The 25,378-nt window shown below is 40.6% G+C and overlaps 1 protein-coding gene across 8 annotated transcripts in view; it reads left to right on the forward strand.

The window, feature by feature from the left end:
- LRGUK (leucine rich repeats and guanylate kinase domain containing) overlaps positions 1–25,378 on the forward strand; it is a 108,990-nt gene that overhangs the window by 58,782 nt on the left and 24,830 nt on the right. For 3 of the 8 annotated variants that reach the window (XM_008520779.2, XM_070617742.1, XM_070617743.1), the window contains 3 exons: positions 726–927; positions 1,569–1,664; positions 19,771–19,910. In XM_008520779.2, coding sequence (XP_008519001.2) covers positions 726–927; positions 1,569–1,664; positions 19,771–19,910 — 438 coding nt within the window. Of the gene's footprint in view, positions 1–725; positions 928–1,568; positions 1,665–7,750; positions 13,267–19,770; positions 19,911–25,378 lie in introns of those variants that run through there. The other 5 variants (XM_070617737.1, XM_070617739.1, XM_070617741.1 and 2 more) reach the window with 3 other exon arrangements.

Here is a 25,378-nt window from a genome sequence, read left to right on the forward strand (position 1 = left end):
CCATGCTCTGGGAAGAAGCCGTGAGGTGTAATAGGAACCAACCAACCAGGCTGCCAGTTTAGGAACAGGAAGGGTCCCAAGGAGACAGAAGGGTAATAGAGGAGCCTTTCCTCTCTGGTAAGATCACTATCTCCTGGTGCTGCAAGGATGCCTTTTGAAATGTGAAATTGAAATTACTCTTGCAGTAATGAAGATGCAGTACTGCTGTCAGTGTACCTATTTGTATCTAGCCATTTTCTTTTCTTTCTTCTTCTTCTTCCTTTTTTTTGGTGAGGAAGATTGACTCTGAGCTAACATCCATGCTAGTCTTCCTCTACTTTATATGTGGGATGCTGCCACAGCATGGCTTGATGAGCAGTGTGTAGGTTTGCACCCAGGATCTGAACCTGTGAACCTCAGGGTTGCTGAAGTGGAGCACGCAAACCTAACCACTATGCCACCAGGCCTGCCCCACAATTTTTTTTTTAACAGTCATATTCATTAAAGTCATTAGTTAGAAGTTACCAGGTAGAGTGAATTCTTGTATTTCCAATGATAATTTAATGTTTGATGAACAGAGAGAAGTAATCCAATCTTGAGATATTTATAGTAAAATAATAGCTAATTATACAGATAAATTCTTCAATGTAATACTACTTATTATACCTATGTTGTCAGACATGTCCAAAATGATTTCTAAGTCATGTATTTGTTTCTAATTTATTATCTTTTCTTTAAACGCATAGGGTGTAAGAAGTTTGAAATGTTCCTATTTTGAGCCTCGCTATATCCTGGTGGTACCCATGGACAAGAAAAATTATGAGGGATACTTGCGGAGGAAAGGATTATTTAGTCGTGTAGAGATTGAATTTGCTGTCTCCAGGGTGGACCTTTATGTTAAAATTAATCAGAAATTTCCAGGATATTTTGATGCGGTAATCAATGCAGGTCAGTAACTTTCAGCCAAGTTTTGTTTTTGAAGTGTAAGGTCCCTGGGGAAAAATTTGCTCCAAAGTACATTCTTATTGTTGGCTGAATGCAGTTTCTTGTGGTTGTAGGACTGAGGTCCCTGTTTCCTTGTTGGCTACCTGCCAAGGATTGCCCTCAGTTCCCAGAGCGTGCTCCCAGGTCTTATCCATGTGGCTCGCGCCATCTTTAGGCCAGCCACAGCACATCCAATCCCCCTCATGCTTTGAGTCTCTGCCTTCCTCTTTTGCTACCAGAAAACTCTGCTTTTGTGGGGCTCATGTGATTAGAGAAGCCCACCTGGGTAGTCTCCCTTATTTGCCCAAATTCAACTGATAAGTAAGCTTAATTACTGCAAAAATTCCTTTTGCTATGTAATGCAACATAGTCACGGGAGTATTATCTCATCGTGTTCACAGGTTCTACCCACTCTAGGGGAGGAGTTTGTACACGGGTGAAGTGGCTTCGGGTCCTAGAATTCTGCCTACCACAGTAGTCATAAAATTAAACGTAGCTAAAAAATCACTACGACCAAAAAATGCCACCAAAAAAAAAATACACCAAATTGACTGTATTTTGATGTGATTCTGTTGCTTTAAAGTACCCTCTCTCATTTACTGTAGATGATCTGGATGTTGCCTACCAAAAACTGAGTCAGCTCATTAGAGAATACCTCGGACTGTCTGAGGAAACTGCCAAGGCTCTGGCTCCAACTGCAGGTATCATCCTATCCCTTTCGTGCCAGAATTGTGTGTGTGTGTGTGTGTGTGGAAAAGAAAACAAATCTGTGACTTATTCTTTGGGTGCTCATCACCCAGGCCATAGCTGGTTTTAATTCTTTACTCCCTATACTTCTACTTCCCCTGGGTGATTGTCCCCACAAAAGAGCTGCATGAGTCAGCCCTCTGAACCTGAGCTTCTGCTTGTCTCGGTGACCGTGATGGAACTCAGAGGACTGCCCTTCAAGGACATGCAGGCCAGTGCCTTGGAGGTTCATAGTAGATAAGAGTCAGCCTCATGGTTCAGAACTCAGCCTTCCAGAGGTTTGGCTGCCTTGTGGGGCTGAGGTGGTGTTCTGATTGGCAGATTTGTATGTAGTCTTGTTTTAGTCCAAGGAATTTCTATCTCCTTTACTTTGCCTTGCCCCAGTCCTGAAAAGGCTGCACTGCAGAGTATAACGGCAGAGGACATGAGTCTGGTCCTGGCCTGCTGCTCCCTTGGGCAAGCAGCTTAGCTGTTCTGAGCTTCCGTTACTGTCCTGCTAGCTGAAGTTAATGTTCCCCACCTGCCTCGTGGATCATGCACAGCAAACGATGTAGGATATGTAAGAGTATATCTTCTTGGAATCTAGGAATTCAAAAGTCCTACTTAGAATTTTGGTACATGAGTATTTTAAGATGTATTTTAAAGGTTCGCCCCAAATCTGCCTCATACCCATTAGGATGGCTACTATAAAGAACAAAAAAAACACAATAAAATAGAAAATAAATGTTGGCAAAGTGTGGAGAAATTGGGAATGTAAAATGGTGTAGCTGCTGTGGAAAACAATATTGTGGTTCCTCAAAAATTAAAAATAGTATTACTATATGACCCAGCAATTCCACTTCTGGGTTTATACCCAAAAGAATTGAAAGCAGCCTTGAACAGCTATTTGTACACCAATGTTCATAGCAGCATTATTCACAATGGTCAAAATGTGGAAGCAACCCAAACGTCTATCGATGGATAAATGGATAAACAAGATGTGTTATATGCAGACAATGGAATTTTATTCAGCCTTAAAGAAGAAAGAAACTCTGACATATGCTACAATGTGGCTAACCTTGAGAACGTTATGCTAAGTGAAATAAGCCAGTCACAAAAACATGAATACTGTATGTTCAGAGACAGAAGGTACAATGGTGGTTGCCAGGGGCTGGTGGGAGGATGGAATGGGGAGTTTAGTGCTTAATGAGTACAGAGTTTCAGTTTTGCAAGACAAAAAGAGTTCTGCTGATGGATGGCAGTGATGGTTGCACAACGATGTGAATGTACTTAGTGCTACTGAACTGTACAATTGAAAGTGGTTAAGATGGTAAATTTTATGGTACGTGGTTTTGCCACCATAGTACTAAAAACAGAAGGTCTCCCAATGAACTGAACTGCATTCGCATATCACGTATTGTCAAATGTTAGCACGGGCCCCTTGCTGCTGCACAGCTGTTACAGCCAGTCCTTGCGCAGGTTTGTGGTCACGTGTAGTTTAGCCTTTGTGACCCTTCGGCCAAGGAGGATTTTGGTTGCCTGGTTGCATCCTGGCCAGGCTGAGGCAGGCCAGGTCATGATTTTGCCAGAGTTCAAACTAATTGTGCTGTTTTGCCATTTTAGACACTTTTCCTAGATCAGGTGCCCCTGGAATTCTGGAATGAGGCCAGTCTGAAACTGTAACAACCAACAGGTCATGACTGAGGTTTTCCTTAGGTATGTCTCACAGGAGAAAGTGACCCGGGGACAACCTACTGACTGGAAAGCACCTGAAGCAAGTGCGCCCTGCCTGAAAACAGGCATTAACAGGGGAGTGGAGGACTGTGCTCCGTCTCCAAAGGGGGATCATTCAGTCAGGGGCGTGGCGGTGTGCTTGTCCAGCTCGGCTCCGATTCGCTGCCTCGGGCATTGGATCTTTAGAAAGCTCTGCCGGCCCAGTTGCGTAGTGCATCTAATGAGGCATCTGTAGCTCCGTGGAAGTTTCTCTTGAGGAAGTCTGGCTCCCTTTGCTTTCAATCTTTGCAAACCCAGCAACCTTCTGATCTTTAATTTGGTCCCGGGGCAGACTTGTCCCTGTGGGGCTTGTCCCCTACGTTAGGACACCCTGCCCCGATCCCTGAGCCAGCCCATCTCTCTTTGTAAATTAATAAAATGACGTTCTGGCTTTCAAATCAGCCCCTTGTGGGTTTGGATAAACATGAGTCAGTCCCTTGAGCCCGACCAGTTCTGAGTAACTGAAAACAGTGTGTTTCTGAATCAGCAGCACAGGGGGGCCTCTGAATGGTGGCGCTTGAGCAGCTCTCTGCCTCAGTAGCCAGCCAGGCTCCGTCTCTCCATCTTTTCTTATTCTACAAGCATCAGAACACTGACTACTGGGTGCAGTTGCCATTCGGTGAATTAATAGACCAGACAATGTATGCATAGAAAAGTGGACTCCTATTTTAAGGGCCATAATAAAACTTCATTTATTTGGACCAATTGGGTTAGGCCTGTCTGATTTAATGAAAAGTATGAATTATAGAATTTGTAAAAATGTTATCACTCTCAGATACATTTAATAACTAAACTGGGCCATCCGATTATTGACTAATATAATCTCAGCTTTAAAAAGTAGATGGGAGGGTTTGTAATTAATGTATCAACTCACTGGCCTCAACAGACCCCTGTTCTTCTGGCAGGGTTTAGTATTTTGGAAAATAATGTGTTTTCTTAAGGAGCCAAACACTTTATTTTATGTATACAGTTAATCTGTGGAGGAAGTTTCATTTTTCAGTTGACGGTTTAAGGATAAACTTGCACATAAAGTGACTTTGTGCAGGCCAGACATTATTCAAGTGACTATTAAAAGTTCCAATTAACATAGTCCTCCTTAATAAGCCTTACAGTGTCTCTAGTGGCCAAAGAGTAGAGGCAGAGGCCTCTCTGGGTTTCAGGGCCATGAAGCTTGTGCCAAGGAGCGTGGGCCAGATGTTTACAGATTCCCTGAAGGTGAGCGGAGCCCAACCAAAATCACCTCAAGGCCCAGAGCCCCAGCAGGGTCACCTCCTTGGGTCTGCCCGGCTCTTACCTCTTTGCCTCCGCTCTGAGCTGGGTCACTCTGATTTTAAGTTCTGTGGTTTAGGTATATTTACCTAAGTACCTACCTTACTTACATAAGTGGGATCCCTAGAAACAAAAGTCAGTAATTTTAGTACATATAGCACTATATTCTTTTTATATAATTGAGCTGTCAACAGTAAGAAATTGAAATAAAAAAGATTTAAGATTCTTTGAAAGACAGTTTTTTTATTTTTTTTAAATTTTTTTATTTTGAAAGACAGTTTTGTCTGAGCAATTAGAAAACTGAAAGGAAATAGGAAGCCTTAGTTTTGTATTCTCAATTTCACCAATAATCATAAATTTGGTTAGAGATCACTTTGAACTCCCATTTCTAAAAAACAAAAACAACTATGTATAATATTATGGAACATTGTTGGAATCTGATCTTCCAGAGCTGAGGTTTTTCCCAGCTGGATTAGACTATTCATGTGTTAGGTTTCAGTACAAACAGAAATCTGAGGGCCAACGGCATTGTTGTCATGGAAGCAGTAATTCTGTATCAGTGCAAACTGAAAATTATTCCCCAATATAATAAAGCATAGCCTTATCTTTAGTAATTTTATGTTGCTAATTTGTAACTGAGAATGCAATTTTAATTTCTATTCTCAGTGGTGAGGAAGGCACAAAGTGATAAAAGTAAGCCAGCGGTCCATCAGTCTGAGTAGAGCAGGCCCATTACCTTGGACCCAGAAATGTAAACCTACACCAGGGGAGAGACAAATGGAATTCTCATTTAATACATGTATAAAATAGTAACTTTAGGTACACAGTGATTTGAAGTCTCGAGATCTTTAGATGTACCATTAATTAAAAATGTATATCAATTAAAGTACAGAATTGTCTTATTTTTTCCCCCATAGCAATGCAGATAGTATTCATTTCTAAAGCATGAAGACTGAAAAAAAGCCTGAGTAAACAATATAGTCTCTATAAAAATAAGGAAAAACTCACTATATTCACAACTCATATAAGGGATGTTTTTACCCTCCATTTGTCTCTATACAACCTATTTCTGGAATAGTCAGTGCTTCCAGCAAAGCTTTTAAAAAGCTGATTCAGCTACCACCCAGAGTTCTTGCCATAAAGATCATAAAATAAAATTATATTTGCAAATTATTATTCAGAATTCTGACTAATGATAGAGGAAAATGATGATGGTGATGATGAGTCAAACAGGGGAAAATTGAGCAATTTACCAGTCCATAAAGTGGTGCCTTTATCTCTAATAAAGGGCATGCTATCATTTGCCAAATTATGTGAATTGTTAAATTGTGAAAGTGGGCAAAAAAAAAAATCCTGTATATCTGATTATAGGAAACCAGGAGGCTTAAAGATGGAAAGAAACTTCAGCTTTGGGTTTCACTGTTCTTATATTATTCTACCTTTTTTAAATTTACTTTTTTATTGTGGTAAAAAGAAAACCATAAAATTTGCCACTTTAACTGTACAATTTAATGGCATTAATTGCATTCATAACGTTGTGTAACCATCACCACTACCTATTTCCAAAATGTTTTACCACCTCAAACAGAAACTCTGTACCCACTAAGCAATAACTTCCCTCATACCCTAGTAACCTCTAATCTACTTTCCATCTCTATGAATTTACCTACTCTAGATATTTTCACTGTTCTTCTATTTTATTTTAACCTTGTTTCTGGACTAAATTCATATTTTAATTTATAACTGTTATAAACTAGGGAGATAAGAATGATGAACAGGGCATCCCCTCAGAAGCCCCACCAAGAGGCAAGCTTTCCCTTGTTCCCCCTTTCCCACCCCTCAACCTCCCACCCCCTCCGCTGCCCTCCTCAGAGACATCTGGATTGCCTGGATGCATAGGGTACATGCCTGGGCTAGGAGCTTCAATGAGAACCTGGAGTAGTCCAAGCTCATCCTGCTTTGTGACAGCAGAGGTGGCCAGGAGCCTGGTTTGCTTCTGGGGATGGAGCACTCTGGGATCACCTCCAAGGTCTGATTTGGTTTGGAGTCTCTGAGTATCAGGCCTCCCCCAAAGTGAGCTGAGACTAGTTTCTTCAAGGCTGTTCCAGAGCGGCATGAGCCTCTGACCAGTACCATTTCAGAGCCGTGTTCTTGGGACTGGGTTAGGATGCTATTTGGGCCACCCGAGTATATCAAGGCTTCTGTCATAGACAAGTACCCGCTGGGATGATTGTGTCCATGAGAACAGACTCACTCTGAGAACTTGCTCCCATGGTGATTGAAGGAACAATCCCTCTCTGCAACATCAACCTTGCTAGTGGCCTCTGAGATCCATTTCTGAAGCCAGGGCAGACTTGGAGGGAAAAGGGTGACCCTGGGAGTGGGGGAGAGAATAGCAGTTTGGATCATGGATTTTGGGGAGCAGCTTCTCGGAGCCGTGGTGCCTTATGATTCCATAGATCTGTTCTTTCCTTTTTTCTTTATCACTTATCTTTTGGGTGCCCGCCAAGGTCTGTGCACCATTTACCAATGCCAGGTATTGGTAAACTGACATGACTCCTCACAGAGCTCACGGCTTCTTTAAGAGGACTGCCATTAACCAAGGAAACAGACAGGACTCCACCTGGCTCAGATGTCCATCTTCTAGTTTCTACCATTAAAGCAGCATTGACCTCTAAGGTGGTGAAAATTTAAAATCTCATTTGCTTAGAATATTTTCTTGCCGCTATCAGACCTGGAAATAAATTTTGCTTCTGTGAAAAAGCCTCTTTATGTTTATTCATTAAAGTTCATGTTTTCAGTTGAATAAAATTGTTCTAAGTTCCACTAAATAAGAGAATTCTGGGCACTTAGTATCCCCAAGGAGAAGGGACAGTTGAATTCTTCTATATGTGTAATTTTATTCTTTTTAAGTGCCTATGTGTATCCCAAAAGGAAAGATATTTTTTGTTATTAATTTCTAAAGCTACATAATCGTATTTGTTAAGATGTGTTTAGCTAACTTCTTTTTATATCAAAGCAGGAGCTCCCTCTAGCAAGAAGACTCCCTCTGGGGTTCCAGCACACCTGGTTCCATCCCCGAGGCGCTTGGCAAAACTGCAAGCAGATGGCCAGATAACAGAGCATCTCTCTGGAATGCAGATTCATGCAAAGATCCCTGAAAACCAGAACCTAGCTCCCTCCCAGAATCAAGAGCTGACTCAGGAGGGAGCAACCCATCAAAAGGAGCTTTCTCCCAATAGCCATGTCACTGCTGAGCCTCCTCCCCAGCCCAGTTCATCAGCACTTGGTATTCCCCAGCAGGCCCAAGACTTATCCCCAAACCAGAAAGAAGGGGATGTTCAACAATCAGATCTTCCTTCAAAAATATTAGCCACAAATCTCCCTGAAAATGAGGCCCGGACATCTGAGGTGAAAGCAGGTGAAGTAGGGCAGCCTCCCACCACTCCTTCCCAAGGGCCTCCTCAGCACCCTGATGCCCCTCCAGCCCACAGCCCTCAGCCGGACCAGGATGAGGAATCGGGGGAGGCCAAGGTAACCCCTAGGGACCCTCCCCTATCTGAACCTCCACAGGGGCCTGGCCCAGCATCCCTCAGCCCCCAGAGAACCCAGGGTGAGGAAACTGAGCCAGCCAATCTGCCACCCTACAGTTCCCATCATGATCCTCCAAGAGATCCTTCTCAGCCTGATGGGGCCAAGGCCCTCGGACCATCTCTGGGAGAGTCTCAACAACCTCTGGAGGAGGGAACCTCCAAAGCAGAAGTTGTCCGGGTCAGCACTCCTTACCCAGAATTGCCACAACCCCAAGACTCAACAAATACCAAACAGACCCAAGACAAGGAAGACGCAGTGGCTTTGCTTCCCAGAAGCCGGCTGGCTCCCACCAGGCTGCCCCAGCCTCGCGTCCTCGCTCCCCTCCAGAGTAGGAGGCCTACACCCAAACTCCTCTCCCCCAGCAGGGAGGAGGCTCTAGGAACGGCCTCGGGTCAAATCATGACTCCCTCTCCCAGGCCTCCGCCAGCTCAGGACGGAGATCCCAGTAGACTTCCTCCCATCAGCCCTCCCCAGTCCCAACCACCACAGAATCTGAGTTCCCGTCCCGACCACAGTCCTCGGCAAGGCCAGGAGGAGAAAGTCAGGGAGGTGAAGCTCCCTCCAATCAGTCCACCCGTCCAGGAGCAGGCACCGCAGCCCGCCGCCGCTCCACCCCAGGAAGAGGAGGCCCAGGTAGTCAGGCTCCCTCGCATTCCCACTCCCTTTGCAAAGCAGCAGCTGCCTCAGAACATGGCAGCTCATGATGATTCGAGGCCTGCAAAGGAAAGGCAAGCTCCAGAAGCAGACCTCTCCTCTAGCGAGAAGATTCCAGATATGCAGCCCTCACCCCAAAACCAAGAGCCAGTGCAGCAGGTGGGGGCTAAAAAAAAAAAACTCCCTTCTCAAAGAGAGACAGCTAAAGGACCACCACATCTGAAAAAGGCACCTCCTGGAAGTCATCAGACAGCCTGGCGACCGGAAGCCCAGAGTAAGCTGACCACCCCACAAGTACCTGACCATCCTAACCCCAGCCCTCCTCAGAGCCCTGGGGGGAACCAGAGGAGAAAAGTCCATACACCAGAAGTTCGTGAACCACCCCACACTGAATCATTGCCTGAAGATCCCCAAGTACAGGAAGAGAAAAGGGAAAAAGTACATTATTCCAGGAAAAAGGCCCATACCAAGCTCCCCTCAAATGACCTGGCTCAAAAGGTAGCTGTGTCCAAAAAAGGACCATCTGTGAAAAGAGAGAATTCTGAAGGATTATCTCAAGAAAATAAAACTGCCCTCAGTGGTGATCAACCAACTCAAGAGGGTCCACCCCAGCACAGGAGGCCTCTCCAGAGGGCAAAGGCCTCAGCAGAGTCAGGAGTGGATGGTCCTGCTCTCGGGGAGCGTCCAAGGAGAAGAGAACAGGTTCCCAAACGGGGAAGGTCTCAGAAGAGAGAGACTGCTTTGGATCCCCCAGAGCGGGATGGTGTGGCCCCCACCCAGCAGCCTGTCAAAGAGATGCAAGTCCATAAAGGGACCAGTCAAATCAGAGAGAGCTCTGTCCAAAGGGACAATGCTTCCAGGCAGCAAACCGAAGAGAAATACACCCCGAAACACGGGGGAGTACCACAGGACAAAAGTCCTGCCACACCTCAGAATCAAGTGTCTGCTGAGGAGCAGGACAGTCGGACAGGAAGACTGCGGGCTAGGGGCAGTCAGAGCACCAAGGTTTAAGCCATCCCTGGGGTCCCCAGGTCATTAACATCTATGCCTCCCTGAAGCCGTGCTGTCACAGAATGGAAAGCTATGGCCAGGGCACTATGAGTCTATACATCAGTTTCCCTCTGCAACTCCAAGTCCGCGCAGGTGGAGGGGTCTGCCAGCGCTGTCCAGCCACCGTTCTTAGAAGGCCGCCAGTCTTTGCACTTCTCTGCCTCCTTTGTGTCTTGCCGTTGCAGCCTGGAAGAACAGCCCCTGTAGTGAGATGCATCAGAAAGTAATTTCCCCTCTGCCAACTGATAGAGCCAGTCTTAAAGGTTGGCATCAGCAAGAAGTCTTTGTCTTCAAATTCGCACAGATTCCACCATGAGTTCCAAATCTGGCTGAAGCAACGCTATTGAGTTTTGTTCTATTCATTAGGAAAATTCACTTCTAGATTGGAAAATTCTCTCATTATCTTGCATTATCGAGGGGTCCATAAGCTAAAAGAATCCTGAGAAAGGAAGCCTTTGCAGTTTCTGGGGCTTGGTCTCTCCCACAGAGATTCCAAACCCACAGTTAATTTGTGAGAACCTTCTGAAGGGAAGAGGACAGGTTCTTTGTTCGTGTGACACTGATCGAACACTTCAGATTCGCGATGGTGTATGTTGCCTGAAACTTACTTTTGTTTTAAATATATGTCAAAATGAATACCTTCCTTCTCTCTGAATAGGAACCTCATGTAAATTCGCCCATGCCTTCATTATGCCAAACCATCTGGTTGAATTTGCTAAACAAATTAGTGGGGGGGAACATTCAGGTGAATCAGTTTTTCATTTATCTATTTGTACTGTCAGGATTCTTCTGCTGACAAGTGACGGGAGTCCAACCTGAGCCAGCTTGTGTGAATCTATTCGGAGGAAGTGAAATATCTCACACAGCTAAACTATGGGGAGGGCAGAGGTGAGGCAGAGCCTCCGAGAGATTGGGGACCAGTTATTGAACATAACCTGGACTCTCTTCATCTCCAGTATTCTCGTCATCTCCCGGACTGTCGTCGTCTCCTGGACACTTGTCATCTCCAGGACTCTCATCATTTCTCATCTCTGTTTCTTTCTCCATGTTGGCTTCGTTCTCTTTGATAGAAATGACTATGTATCAGTTTCTGTACATGTGGCAGGGAACATGGTCACCAACTCCTCTCGAGTTTTACATCTGGCTTTACATCTGGCAGCTCTCACCACTAGAAAGGGGTTGACTCGGATGTTCCTTGATCCTAAGATAAAAAAATTCAGGGGAAGACTCTGCTTGGCCTGGCTTGGGTCAGATGCTCATTCTTAAACCAGTCTTCTCTGGCCGGGGGCCAGGGTCACATAGACATACCCACTAGGCCTACTCCTAGAGTGTATGGAGGCTGCATACCCAGAAAAGAGAATAATTGTGAGCAAAGTAGCCAATCCAAGATTTGACTCTTAAAAAGTTATATTTATTGAGTGCATCTGTGTAAACAGCAGCATGCTAAGCTATATTTGGCATCCTGTACTTAAAAACTTGATGGCCAAATGCCAATATAAATATGTTTTATCATACATGAAAGGTATGTGTCCACAAAATTGTTTGTATGTCAAATGTTATTTCGCGTGTCGTAGAGGAAATTGATATTTTAAAGAGTCAGTATGCAGGAATCCTCTTGTAAATGAAGAGACTATGTTATACTAATAATTACCTGCTAATTTATCTGTTTTGTCTAAGATGAAAGTAGTAAAGTGAATTTTTAACATATCATAATTTATTTTTATTTAGTTAGTTTGTCATCCAACAAACATTAATTGAGCACTTCCTATGTGCCAGACTTTGATAGTTGCCAGACAGTAAGATGATGAGGATGCTTCAAGGGAAACAGATGAGAGGTGTCATTACAACACCATGTGATTAGGACAAATGGAGGCCCCACAGAATGCTAGGCTATGTTTAGCATCAAATAGATAAGAAAACCCGTTTGTTAACTTTTCCAGAATGTCATAAAAGATACCAAGGAAGGACACTGAATTCAGCTGGCAATGTGAGAATTGGATCAGAAAACATTTTCAGGATGAAGCCATCCTTCAGCTAAGTCATCAAGCTTGCAGGATTAGTCAGCTGACTGATGGGAGAGAAGGGAAGGTTTCTTAGAAGAGTGAACAGCATACGCCTAACCATGGAGGCAAGAGCAGGCATAGCATCTTCTAAGGATTCAAATGTCAGGAGAGCAGTAGGCATATGTAGAGCCAAAGGGCCTTTTGTGCTATGCTAATGAACTTGGAAACTTGATCTTCTAACAATGGGGAGCCATTGAATAGTTAATTTTTTTGTCTTAGAAGCGTGTGTCTAGAATTAGTATAGAGATAAATTTAAGGAGGGCAATACAGGAGCCAGGAAGAATGGCTGGGAAACTATTGCCTTAGTCCTGACAAGACGGTAACGCCTGAAGTAAGACACTGTGGCAGGAATGGACAGATTCAAGAAATATTTGGATTGGATGTGGGAGAAGGCAGACTGTGAAAGAGGGGAAGAAAATAAGGATAACCACCTGTTTTATATGAGCTGTGTATGGGGCATTTTAGAGGTGCCATCCTTCAGATAGGTGAAGAACTTTAGAAATTTACTTGGTTTCCTCCTTGACCAACTTGTTCTGAGGCTCCTTAAGGCATTGGGGGGTGCGTTTTCATCAGGGTTCATACAGGAAGTGAGAAGCCAAATTTCCATCCACTTGCCTTGAAGGAAGCTCTGGCTCCTTTCTCTGGGGTCCATGATGGTAAGGTGTTGGTCTGTGTTTGTGTTTTTGTTTTGGTGGTATAAATGTCTCAGATTCAGTGCAACTGCACAATGTTTTGTCCGTGGTCCGAGGAAAGGATTAAAAAGATCATCAACTCCTCTCTAGTGAGAGAGGTTTTTATTGCTATTATTGATTTTCTTGGTATGAGGGAAACTTCTACTTTTTAATTGTATAATATAAATATTTAAAAATTGTCATTTTCCATCTGCATTTGCAAACAAAGTTCATATAGCTACCATTTGGTTTGTTTCTCAGCAAACTGATCTTTACGAGGAAGAAAAAACCCATTGTGGACTTCAGTCACTCTACTAGGTAATACAATTTTCAGCTTTTTAGTAGAAGTCTGGTGCATAGTATTCAGATCAACAGAGATAATAGTTCCACTGGGCATGAGAGCCTTCTTCAAATATTTAAAGAGCTAAATCAATTATTTTAGAGCCTAAAAGATAATTTGACAAAGGGCATGATTGGGTAATTCACAAAAGAAGAAATAAAAATGGCCAATAAATATGTCAAAAAGTATTTAACCTCACTTAAGTTAAAAGAGAATAGACTCTTTGGGGGCACCAAACTGGCAAAGATGGAAAACAAATTAATGCCTCTTCTTGGTGAGGCTAAGGGTAAATACACTTTCTGTGTCATCAGAAAGTAAATTGGTACAACTTTTCTGGGGATAGTTTTACAGATATCTATCAAAGCCTTAAAACTTTGCATATTTTTAACCTAGTATTCTAATCCAAGAATTATCATAAGGAAATAATTTATGTACAAGATGTTCATATTAATGTTATTATAATAAAATCTGGAAATAATCTAGCCACCTAATGGGATTTTAAAAATAAGTTGTGGAATGGGGCTGGCCCCGTGGCCGAGCGGTTAAGTTCGCGCGCTCCGCTGCAGGCGGCCCAGTGTTTCGTTGGTTCGAATCCTGGGCGCGGACATGACACTGCTCATCAAACCACGCTGAGGCAGCGTCCCACATGCCACAACTAGAAGGACCCACAACAAAGAATATACAACTATGTACCGGGGGGCTTTGGGGAGAAAAAGGAAAAAATAAAATCTTTAAAAAAAAAAATAATAATAATAAGTTGTGGAAGAAAGGTTATATATGCTACAGCCACATGCTAGAATTCCATGTTGCTATTATAGTCGCGTTTTAGAAGAATATGTGGGAGAGGAAAACATTTGTTGCATGTTAAGGAGAAAGCAGGTTAAGGAGGTATATCCAGCATGGTTCTGTTGTTAGCTCTGGGTTGTTAGATTATAGGTAATTTTTACTTTCTCATTTACGCTTTTTAGTTTTTTCTAAATTTTCTACCGTGAACCTGTTTATTCAGAAAAAGTTATATAAAATTAAATTCACATACTTGAAAAGCTGTCATGTGAAAGCAGCAACCTTATGTTCTATTTTGATTTGACATAATGAAGAACTTTCTGAGAGTTAGAAGTCATTTGCAGAGGAGCAAACAGGATTTTTCCAGAACTTAGATACTCTGTGATGGGAATCTTACAGGTCTACATGTGTGGGGTGATCAGTTGAACTTGAGGGAATTTAAGTTTCCTTTTATGATCTATGATCCATTTACGACACCTGGCTCTGCTTGCTAGCTGTGAAGAATCCAGCAGTCTGTTTTATAAATATAGTGCTTAGTACTAGAAAATTGCACACAGTTAGTATGCTCATTAGATCAGTAGCTTTCAAATTTTTTGGTCCAAGATCCATAGCTAGGAATATCTTTTACAATATTGTGACCTACACTACACACTCGTAGGAAACAAGTATCATAAAACAACTTCACTATCATGATCTGCTGTGGTCTTTTCTATTCTACTCAATCTTGATTTTTTTAAGTGCTGGTCGTGACCTATTAAATTGATTTCACAATTTAATTCACAGCCTGCAGTTTCAAAAACCCTGGACTGAGTGCTCTTGAGCTTTGCTATGGTGCTGTTCTTAGAAGCCTGTCGACCAGTGGCTTCCCTGCTCTAGTTGCCTTCAAGGGCGGTGGGACAAGTTGGCAGGATTTATGCTGAATTCTTTTCTGGGACAATAGCAAGGATCCAGTGTATTGGCAGTTATGCTCTTTGTCAATGTTAGGACTTCAGATAAAATATATCCAAAATTCACATGCATAGTAATAAGTTCTTTTGTAGAGCTCAAAATACCGACTTCAAAACAATCTTGATCAATAGATTTTTTGCCGCCAAGTACTTTGTTGAGTTCCTTTCCTTTTGCTCCATGACAACACTGAAGATCATCTTGTTACCCTAAAAGATCCTTCAAATTCTACTTCAGATAATTGCACTATTTATACAGTGTCTAGCACAGGATATTCATAAATGAATTTAATTAATTGCTTAGTTCAATTTGAAAAACATAATTCTAGAAGTCACTTTCCTTTATTGATCAGACTTTCAGAGAAGAGAGTAAGAAGAGCCTAACTGTTTCTTTGTGTTGATGATAGACAAATAATGTTAGAAGACCAAATCTTTAATCTTAAAGGTGATTATGAGAGTGCTGTCATAATCATCAAAGATAATGACCTTTTTTTTAAAAGATTGTAAACTTAGAAATTCATGATTTCAAATAAGACTAAAAGTCAAAATAATCATAGGAAATTCCAGTTCCATTGTGATCTAGTTGTGTGACCTTGGGCAAGTTACAAAGTTAAAAGTTCTCATGCATGAAATAGAGATAATAATAGTAGCCATTTCAAGCTTATTGTGAGGATTAGTTAGTTGAGTTAATATATTGAAGAAGACCCAGAAAGATGTCTGGCACACAGTAAGCGCCCATATGAGTGTTTGTTAGTATTAACATGTAAGCAGCAAAAACATTTTTAAAAATAGCATTTTATCCTTAATTGGAATAGGATAACACTGTTTAAACTAGATGGAAATATATGGCAAATGGAATGATCTCTCTAAAAATCCTTTTTAAAATGTTGACAACCTTGATTGAATTAAGGAGCTTAAACAGAATTAGAATAATATTGGAAAGAAATTGTGGTTCAGCAAAATATTACAGAGATCAAGAGATTCTTTCCTGGGCATTCACCTGCAGCATTGCAGCGTGGAGAAGTGAGTGGGGAAACATCAGCTCTGAGGTTATGATGAAATTTTCCTGTGACACACAGTTAAAGACTTGTAATAGCACCTGGCACATGGTATATATTCAATAAACGTTACCTATTATTTTTACTATTACCATTTCATTGTTGATAAAATTAAAGGCATTTATATTCTGTGTTTCAGATTGGCTAGGTGGTAAATGCTGTCAAGTTACTTGACTCAGGAATAAACTACCCGATATTGCGCATTTTTCTTTCTCTTTGTGGCTGGTTGAGAGAAAGACTGGCTTTTACGAGCTACCAGATCTAAAGACCCTGTTTCCAAGGACAAAGATAGAAAAGCAAAGTGAAGAAAGACAAAAAATATCTTTGTTAGAGGAAGTGACCAACAAAACAACATCTTTGAAAAGTTGTTCTTGAAGGATGAGCCCTTGACAAGAAAAGACCACACTTACCAGAGATGGGGGTGTAGAGTTGGGTGGAAATCACATCAAAAATCTAGTTATCAAATGTATTGCTCAAAGGAGAGGAAAGTTTTAATTTCCTGAAGGTTTCTATCCCATTTCCTGTCGATCATTGCTACCCTTTTCTTCTCTCCCTCTCCCAAATTCTGTACACACGCAGATCTTATGTATGAAGTTTCCACTCTTGAAATTTACCTGCCCTGTATCTTTTGTCCTTCAAAGTGTCAATGAACTACTTCATGATAAATTCATCCATTAAAAGAAAATGAAATTCAGGGCACTATTGTTATATGTTTTAATTAGGAGATTCTGAATACAGTGCCCGAATATTAAGCCCATTAGTTCAACTCTACTGAGGACATTTCAAAGTATGAAGTTCATTGGAAAGAAATATTTCTTGTACCTCACTCTCTCTGTGTGAGAATATGCATTTGCATGGTTTCCTTTGTCTTGTTGTAGAATCTGTTCCCTGTTTAAACACCTGATTATTCCTTTGATTGGACACTCGAGAATATAGCACTTTCTTGTTAGGCTAGTATAGGGAGGGTGTTCATTTTACCATCTATAACATGAACATTATTACTATGGTTCCTTGGACTTATGTGGTAGCTTTCTACTATAAAAGCTTATTTGTCTGTGGAAAATTATTATGGATATTATGTAAAATGATTATTTTTCTAGTTGCTATTATTCCTTTCTTAGAAGCACGGATAGACAAGACTTTTAAGATTTAATTCTGTCCTGGAAAAATAGCTTCTTTTGGCACACTCAATTTTGTGATATGAACTGAGCTTTTCCCTTAATTTTCCACTACAAATTGTGTAACTGTCCTATTAAAACTAAATAAATATTTTAAATTGTATAGCGGATTATTGTGCTTTAATTTGTTTTGGGCCCTTTTTATGGTTATTGAGACGTTTACAGGGATTTTATAGGTATTTACATTTTATATATGTGTATATATTTAATCATGGTAGGTATAAATTACTCTTGTTAGTTAAAACAACCTCACTATTACCCAAATAAACATTTTTTTAAAGCCCCATTTGAGTGAGAAAACATTGAATGATCCTGAAACCATCTGGCTCGCTGAGAACTTTGGTCTGAAATGAAAGCCTGTTTCCCCGTCCTACCTTTCCTAGTGTTTTTAAGGAGAGGCAGACTCTAGTACTGATTCATTTTTTTTGCAACGTTTTATTTAAATGTTAAAAAATTTGTATTTAGAAGTGTTCAGTCTCATGTTTTTGGACAATAGGATGATTTAGTTGCTTTGCTATAAAAGTAATCTCTTCAATGTAGAAAAATTCGTTATTGATCTAGGGATTTTCATTTTTCAAAATTTTCACAGTCTGACCCCCAAATTCTAATTTTATTACTAGTTATTGACATGGCTATGTGCCTGTAATATCAGATCATCCACATCTGTTTACTTTCTCCTTTCTTTTATACGGTAAAAGGCCCTGTTTAGTGTGTGTGATGATATGATATTTAATATACATACAAATGTTTTATTCTCAGGTACCTGGCCTCTACTGCATTTGTTGTTTAGGTTGAAGTCTATGCTCATTTTTTAAAAGTGTTTTATACAGATATTACTTTAATTCACTTGACTGCAAAGGGATATAAGTCGAAAGAAAAGGTCTAAGCTATTTAGAATTAATTTGAGATGTAGTTCCCATTGTTGCGGATATTTCCTTTATATTTTCCTGCATTGGGTAATGATACTAATCCATAAAATAACTTTAAAATCCATCATGCATCATTAAATTCATTTATGTTTCATTTATGTTTAAATAAATTTAGCCTATATACTGAAGCACTTGGTACTTTTTGTGGACTGTAAAGTAATTTATGTATATATTTTTAATGTTGCCTCAAGGTTGACTTTAATTTAGATACTTCGAATAAGGCCACATTAAGAAACTTTGTTGCAGAGTATTGTAAGATTGGTAATTATGTTTTTTTAAAAAATTGAGAAATGCGATCTCTTGTACATTGATGTATTAAAACATTAGAAACTATATTAAGAAGTGTATGAAATTCTTTATTACAGGAGTCCAAGTCATTATGGTGGTGGCATTACGATGTAGTTTAATAGTAATCTAAACATATTATCTTTACCCAACATATTTTGCTGCTGAGAAATCATTAAGACCTTACATTGTTGGAATTACAGCTGCGTTGTATCATCAGATTGAACTTGGCTTATTTACAGCACAGTACAAATGGCCTGTCTCAGAAAGCTTGAAAAAGGAACCCAAACACAAATACTATGTTTTGAATAAGCTTTTAGACGTATGGGTCATTTCTATGGGAATTATTTCAATGAATATAGCTTCTGTTTCTTCCAATTTTATCTTACTTGACTTTTTTCAAATTCATCTGGTCTTTTTCACAATGCTCTGCTCTTAGGGTTCCATCAAATGGACAAGTGTTTTTTAAAAAAATGATCACAGGGATTCATCCGCTCCATCTCATTTTTCCCCTTGCTTAGCCATGCTGAATTCTTTACTGTAATTCAGCTGTCTTAAGCATGTTCCTGGGTCCTTACACAAAGCCACTCTCTCTGCCTCATATACTCTTGCTCCAGTTATTTGAATGCCTTTCTTCTTCGTGACTTCAGGTCACTGTCTAGATGTCATCACCTTAGAGAGGACTTCCTTTGACCGTCATGCCTTCTCTCACTCTGTCCCCTTATCCAGCTTTCTGGTTCTTTGTCACACTTGTCACTACCTGACGTTATCTGACGTGTTGTTTGTCTCCAACATGAGAGTGTAATTCCCACAGGTCAAGGACATTTTATTTACTGCTCTATCCCTGCCATCCAGAGCACTGTCTGGCACATAGTAGATACTCAGCAAAGATGGGTTGAATGGCTTTCCCATCACGAAGATTTCACAGAGAACGTTTCCACGTACAATTGTCTCCTATTTTCACTGTGATTGTTATAAACACAGTTACTCTAATGTTCCTTTTCAGAGTTCTCTCTCACCTGGGGTTCCTTGGGTATGGGTTTGCCCATTTGTTGCGTCTTCTGAGTCTCTCCCCTCTCTCAAGACAGGTGCTGGGTTGTGGAATTTTAGACTTCCCTACCGTGATTAAATACTTTTACTCATCTGCAATGGCCTTTACCTTGTTTTATCGGCTCGGGATTGCCACACAATTGGGTGTGAGTTCAAGTTCAGTTTCCATACCAGCACATAGCACAAGATAAGAGGTCTGATTTCCCGTGGGTGTTTCCACCTCTAGTCCAGGTGAGACTCCGTGCCCAGGCAAAGTCAACAGTAATTATTATTATCTTTTTCTAAGACAGGGTTTTATCTTACTTTCAAGTTGAAACGCACATACTTTATACAGTTTGTTGTGCTTGGGAAAATCCAGATAGGAAACATTTCTCTCTTCAGAAAGTCCCTTTATCCTATTTTATGCTTTTTATTTTAGACTTTTTTTTTTCCCCTACCAGATATTAAGACACCTCAGCTGAAATATGGAGAGTCTCCTAGGAAACCTACTACTTCAAATTTATGGGATTTCCTGGATCCTACAGACAGAAACTACTTTGTGGAATTATGGGCCAAACTTGCAGCCAGAAAAACACCAGTGGTAAGGAGGGGCAGAAGGGGGAAGCTGCAAAGGAGCGTTACAGCGTCAGACAAAAAAGGGATTTAATATTTTGAGGTTAATAAGTTTCCCCAAAACTATTCTCTCACTAGTGTCAGCTGAAGACAATTTGTTTTGCGCCTTTCTACACCTCTAATAGAATAGTCAGAGGTTCTAAAAATAGAATATTCAGTGTAGATTTTGTGAGTACCTTTCCCCAGGTTCTTTGTCAAAACTCTGACACCCAGCTCTTCCAGTTAGCAAGAATAGAAAAGCACTACCATAGAATTAATGCTGTAAAGTATGTATTTCAAGGGAAAACTTCCCTTGTTGTTGTGACGTAGTTTTGAGTATTCTTGTACTGAGCCTTCAAAGTGAGTCCCTGTTTTATAGCTCAGCACTGTTTAATCAGTCATAAAGCTTAGTCCCAAATCGGTTCTCTGAGAACTCAGAGAAATCAGCGTGTCCAGGAGTATTGAATTCAGAATTTGCACTGCCTTCAAGTTAGGTTGTGCTCATTTTCCATTTGTAATGATTTTTATGTGATGATCTGGGAATACAAAGAGACGAAAATCACTGCAATTGCAGTTGCCACAAAAGCAACAGAAATTTTGTTTCGGTTGTCAACTCCCTGGTTGTGTTTCCTTAAGGCTAGGCTGTTCCAAGCAGATAATCAGATCATCTTCTAAAGTCAGAACCATAGTTGGTGCTCAAAAGAATCAGACAGGTTACGTCAGACGAAAAGTCTCAGGCTGTGGTATATAGAGCAGACTCACTCTTCAAAAATTAGTGCAAATGGCAGCACTAGTAGAGAGCACCTATCTGGCAGCCACAAGGCTGGAACACCCCAGGACAAAAGTAGCATAGCTAGGTGAGCTAACCACAGACTGTAGAAGATGCCAATAGCTCTGCTGCAACCCATAGTGGACAAGTGAGATTTTGTGGGTGCTGACAGTGACGGAGCGGCAAATATAAGTGATCCTACCCCTGGCTGCTGGAAAAGCCCATAACACCATTGCAGACCCCAAGGAGGGAGCACGTCTAGGTGGGTTGCAACAGCAGGCACCAGCAGCCTGAAGCCCCCCCCCCCCACCCCGTGACGGCCCCCATGGCAGAATAGAGAATCCAAAGGACCACTGTGACTACGAGGAGGTGCCCAGGCCCAGTTAGCAACTGCGGATAGGGTTCCTGGTTGGTGCAGTATAAACAGCTGCTCCCCCACCACACCAGCAGAAACAAGTGGAAGGAGCAACTGATCTCTATCTCTATGCGGAGGCACAAATCTGCAACATCAAGCAATATGAAAAAATACATTAAATCCCCAGAACAGAAGGAAAACAACAAATACACAGACAACAATCCCAAAGAAAATGAAATACATAACCTAAATGACGATGACTTCAAAACAGCCATCATTAAAATACTCAATGAGTTAAGAGAGAATTCAGATAGACAACTCAACGAGTTCAGGAGCTATGTCACAAAAAGTTTGATATGATAAAGAAGAACCAAACAGAAATACTGGAAATGAAGAACACAATAGAGGAGATTAAGAAAAAGCTAGATGCACTGAACAGTAGGGCCGATAATATGGAGGAAAGAATTAGCAATTTGGAAGATGGGAATATAGAAATGCTACAGGCAGAGGAGGAGAGAGAAGTAAGACTAAAAAGAAATGAAGAAACTCTCTGAGAATTATCAGACACAATTAGGAGATGCAACGTAAGGATTATAGGTATACCAGAGGGAGAAGAGAAGGAGAAAGGGGCAGAAAGCCTATTCAAAGAAATAATGGCTGAGAACTTCCCAAATCTGGTGAGAGAGATGGATCTTCAGGTGACAGAAGCCAATAGATCTCCAAACTTTATCAATGCAAGAAGACCAACCCCACGACATATAGTAGTGAAGCTAGCAAAAGTCAACGACAAGGAGAAAATACTAAGGACAGCCAGGCAAAAGAAACTAACCTACAAAGGAACCACCATCAGGCTATCAGCAGATTTCTCAGCAGAAACTTTACAGGCTAGAAGAGAGTGGAATGATATATCCAAAAGTCTGAAGGACAAAAACGTACAGCCGAGAATTCTCTACCCAGCGAAAATATCCTTCAAATACGATGGAGAAATAAAAACTTTCCCAGATAAACAAAAATTAAGGGAGTTCATTGCCGCAAAACCTCCCTTCAGGAAATCCTCAGGAAAACCCTCATTCCTGAAAAATCCAAAAAAGGAAAGGGGCTACAAAACCAAGAGCAGAGGAGATAAGTAGAAGGACAACAACAGAGAGTAGCAGCTCTTCATCAGAACAGATTAAACCATGGGACGAGAAACAAAGGAAATTGAAGAAAACCGGAAAACAAGACATAAAATGGTAGTGGTAGGCCCCCACATCTCAATGATCACTCTAAATGTAAATGGATTGAACCCCCCAATCAAAAGACACAGAGTGGCAGGATGGATCAAAGAACAAGACCCAACAATATGCTGCCTCCAGGAAACACACCTCAACCCCAAAGACAAACACAGACTCAGAGTGAAGGGATGGAGAACAATACTCCAAGCTAATAATGAACAAAAGAAAGCAGGTGTCGCTATTCTAATATCAGACAAGGTAGACTTCAAAGCAAAACAGATAAAGAAAGACAAAGAGGGACAGTATATAATGATAAAAGGGACTCTCCACCGAGAAGACATAACACTTATAAATATATACGCACCCAACACAGGAGCACCAAAATTTGTAAAGCAACTCTTAACAGAACTAAAAGAAGACATCAACAAGAATACAATAATAGTAGGGGACCTCAACACACCATTAACACCAATGGACAGAACATCCAGACAGAAAATCAACAAGGAAATAATAGAATTAAATGAAAAATTAGACCAGATGGACTTAATAGATATATATAGAACACTTCATCCAAAAACAGCAGGTTACACATTCTTCTCAAGTGCACATGGAACATTCTCAAGGATTGACCATATTTTGGGAAACAAAGCAAACATCAATAAATACAAGAGAGTTGAAATAATATCAAGCATCTTTTCTGATCATAATGCTATGAAACTAGAAATCAACTACAAGAAAAAAGCAGAGAAAGGTGCAAAAATGTGGAGACTAAACAACACGCTTCTGAACAAACAATGGATTATTGAAGAAATTAAAGAAGAAATCAAATATTATCTGGAGACAAATGAAAATGAGAACACAACATACCAAATCATTTGGGATGCAGCAAAAGCAGTCCTAAGAGGGAAATTCATCGCAATACAGGCTCACCTCACTAAACAAGAAAAAGCTCACATAAGCAACCTCAAACGACACCTAACAGAACTAGAAAAAGAAGAACAAACAAAGCCCAGAGTCAGTAGAAGGAGGGAAATAATAAAAATAAGAGCAGAAATAAATGATATTGAAACAAAAAAGACAGTAGAAAGGATCAATGAAACAAAGAGTTGGTTCTTCGAAAAAATTAACAAAATCGACAAACCTTTAGCCTGACTCACCAAGAAAAGAAGAGAGAAATCTCAAATAAATAAAATTAGGAATGAGAGAGGAGAAATCGCAACAGATACCAATGAAATACAAGGGATCATAAGAGAATACTATGAAAAACTATATGCCAACAAATTGAACAACCTGGAAGAAATGGACAACTTCCTAGACTCCTACAACCTCCCCAAACTGAATCAGGAAGAAATGGAGAATCTGAATAGGCCAATCACAAGTAAGGAAATAGAAACGGTAATCAAAAACCTCCCCAAAAATAAGAGTCCAGGACCAGACGGCTTCTCTGGAGAATTCTACCAAACATTCAAAGAAGACTTAATACCTATTCTTCTCAAACTATTCCAGAAAATTAAGGAAGATGGAGTACTCCCTAACACATTCTATGAAGCCAACATCACTCTGATCCCCAAACCTGACAAGGACAACACAAAGAAGGAGAACTACAGGCCGATATCACTGATGAATATAGATGCAAAAATCCTTAACAAAATTCTGGCAAACCAAATACAGCAATACATCAAAAAGATTATACACCAGGATCAAGTGGGATTTATACCAGGGATACAGGGATGGTTCAACATCTGCAAGTCAATCAATGTGATACACTACATCAACACAATGAAAAACAAAAACCACATGATCATCTCAATAGATGCAGAGAAAGCATTCGACAAGATCCAACACCCATTTATGATAAAAACCCTCAATAAAATGGGTATAGAAGGAAAGTACCTCAACATAATAAAGGCCATATATGACAAACCCACAGCCAACATCATACTCAATGGACAAAAACTGAAAGCCATCCCTCTGAGGACAGGAACAAGGCAAGGGTGCCCACTCCTATTCAACATAGTACTGCAGGTGTTGGCCAGAGCAATTTGGCAGGAAAAAGAAATAAAAGGAGTCCAAATAGGTAATGAAGAAGTAAAACTCTCGCTGTTTGCAGACGACATGATCTTATATATAGAAAACCCCAAAGAATCCATAGAAAAACTATTAGAAATAATCAACAACTACAGCAAAGTAGCAGGGTATAAAATCAACATACATAAATCAGTAGCATTTCTATACACTAACAATGAACTAACAGAAAAAGAACTCAAGAACTCAATACCATTCACAATCGCAACGAAAAGAATAAAATACCTTGGGATAAACTTAACCAAGGAAGTGAAGGATCTATACAATGAAAACTACAAGACTTTCTTGAAAGAAATTGACGATGACATAAAGAGATGGAAAGACATTCCATGCACATGGATTGGAAGAATAAACATAGTTAAAATGTCCATACTACCTAAAGCAATCTACAGATTCAATGCTATCCCAATCAGAATCCCAAGAACATTCTTCACAGAAATTGAACAAAGAATCCTAAAATTCATATGGGGCAACAAAAGACCGCGAATTCCTAAAGCAATCCTGAGCAAGAAAAACAAAGCCGGCGGAATCACAATCCCCGATTTCAAAACATACTACAAAGCTACAGTGATCAAAACAGCATGGTACTGGTACAAAAACAGGTCCACAGATCAATGGAACAGAATTGAAAGCCCAGAGATAAAACCACACATCTATGGACAGCTAATCTTCGACAAAGGAACAGAGGGCCTACAATGGAGAAAAGAAAGTCTCTTCAACAAATGGTGCTGGGAAAACTGGACAGCCACATGCAAAAGATTGAAAATTGACCAGTCTTTTTCACCACACACCAAAATAAACTCAAAATGGATCAAAGACCTAAAGATTAGGCCAGAAACAATAAGTCTTCTAGAAGAGAATATAGGCAGTACACTCTTTGACATCAGTTTCAAAAGAATCTTTTCGGACACTATAACTCCTCAGTTGAGGGAAACAATAGAAAGAATAAACAAATGGGACTTCATCAGACTAAAGAGCTTCTTCAAGGCAAGGGAAAACAGGATTGAAACAAAAAAACAGCTCACTAATTGGGA

Source organism: Equus przewalskii, chromosome 4 (genome assembly GCF_037783145.1).
Source record: "Equus przewalskii isolate Varuska chromosome 4, EquPr2, whole genome shotgun sequence".
Classification (NCBI taxonomy): domain Eukaryota; kingdom Metazoa; phylum Chordata; class Mammalia; order Perissodactyla; family Equidae; genus Equus; species Equus przewalskii.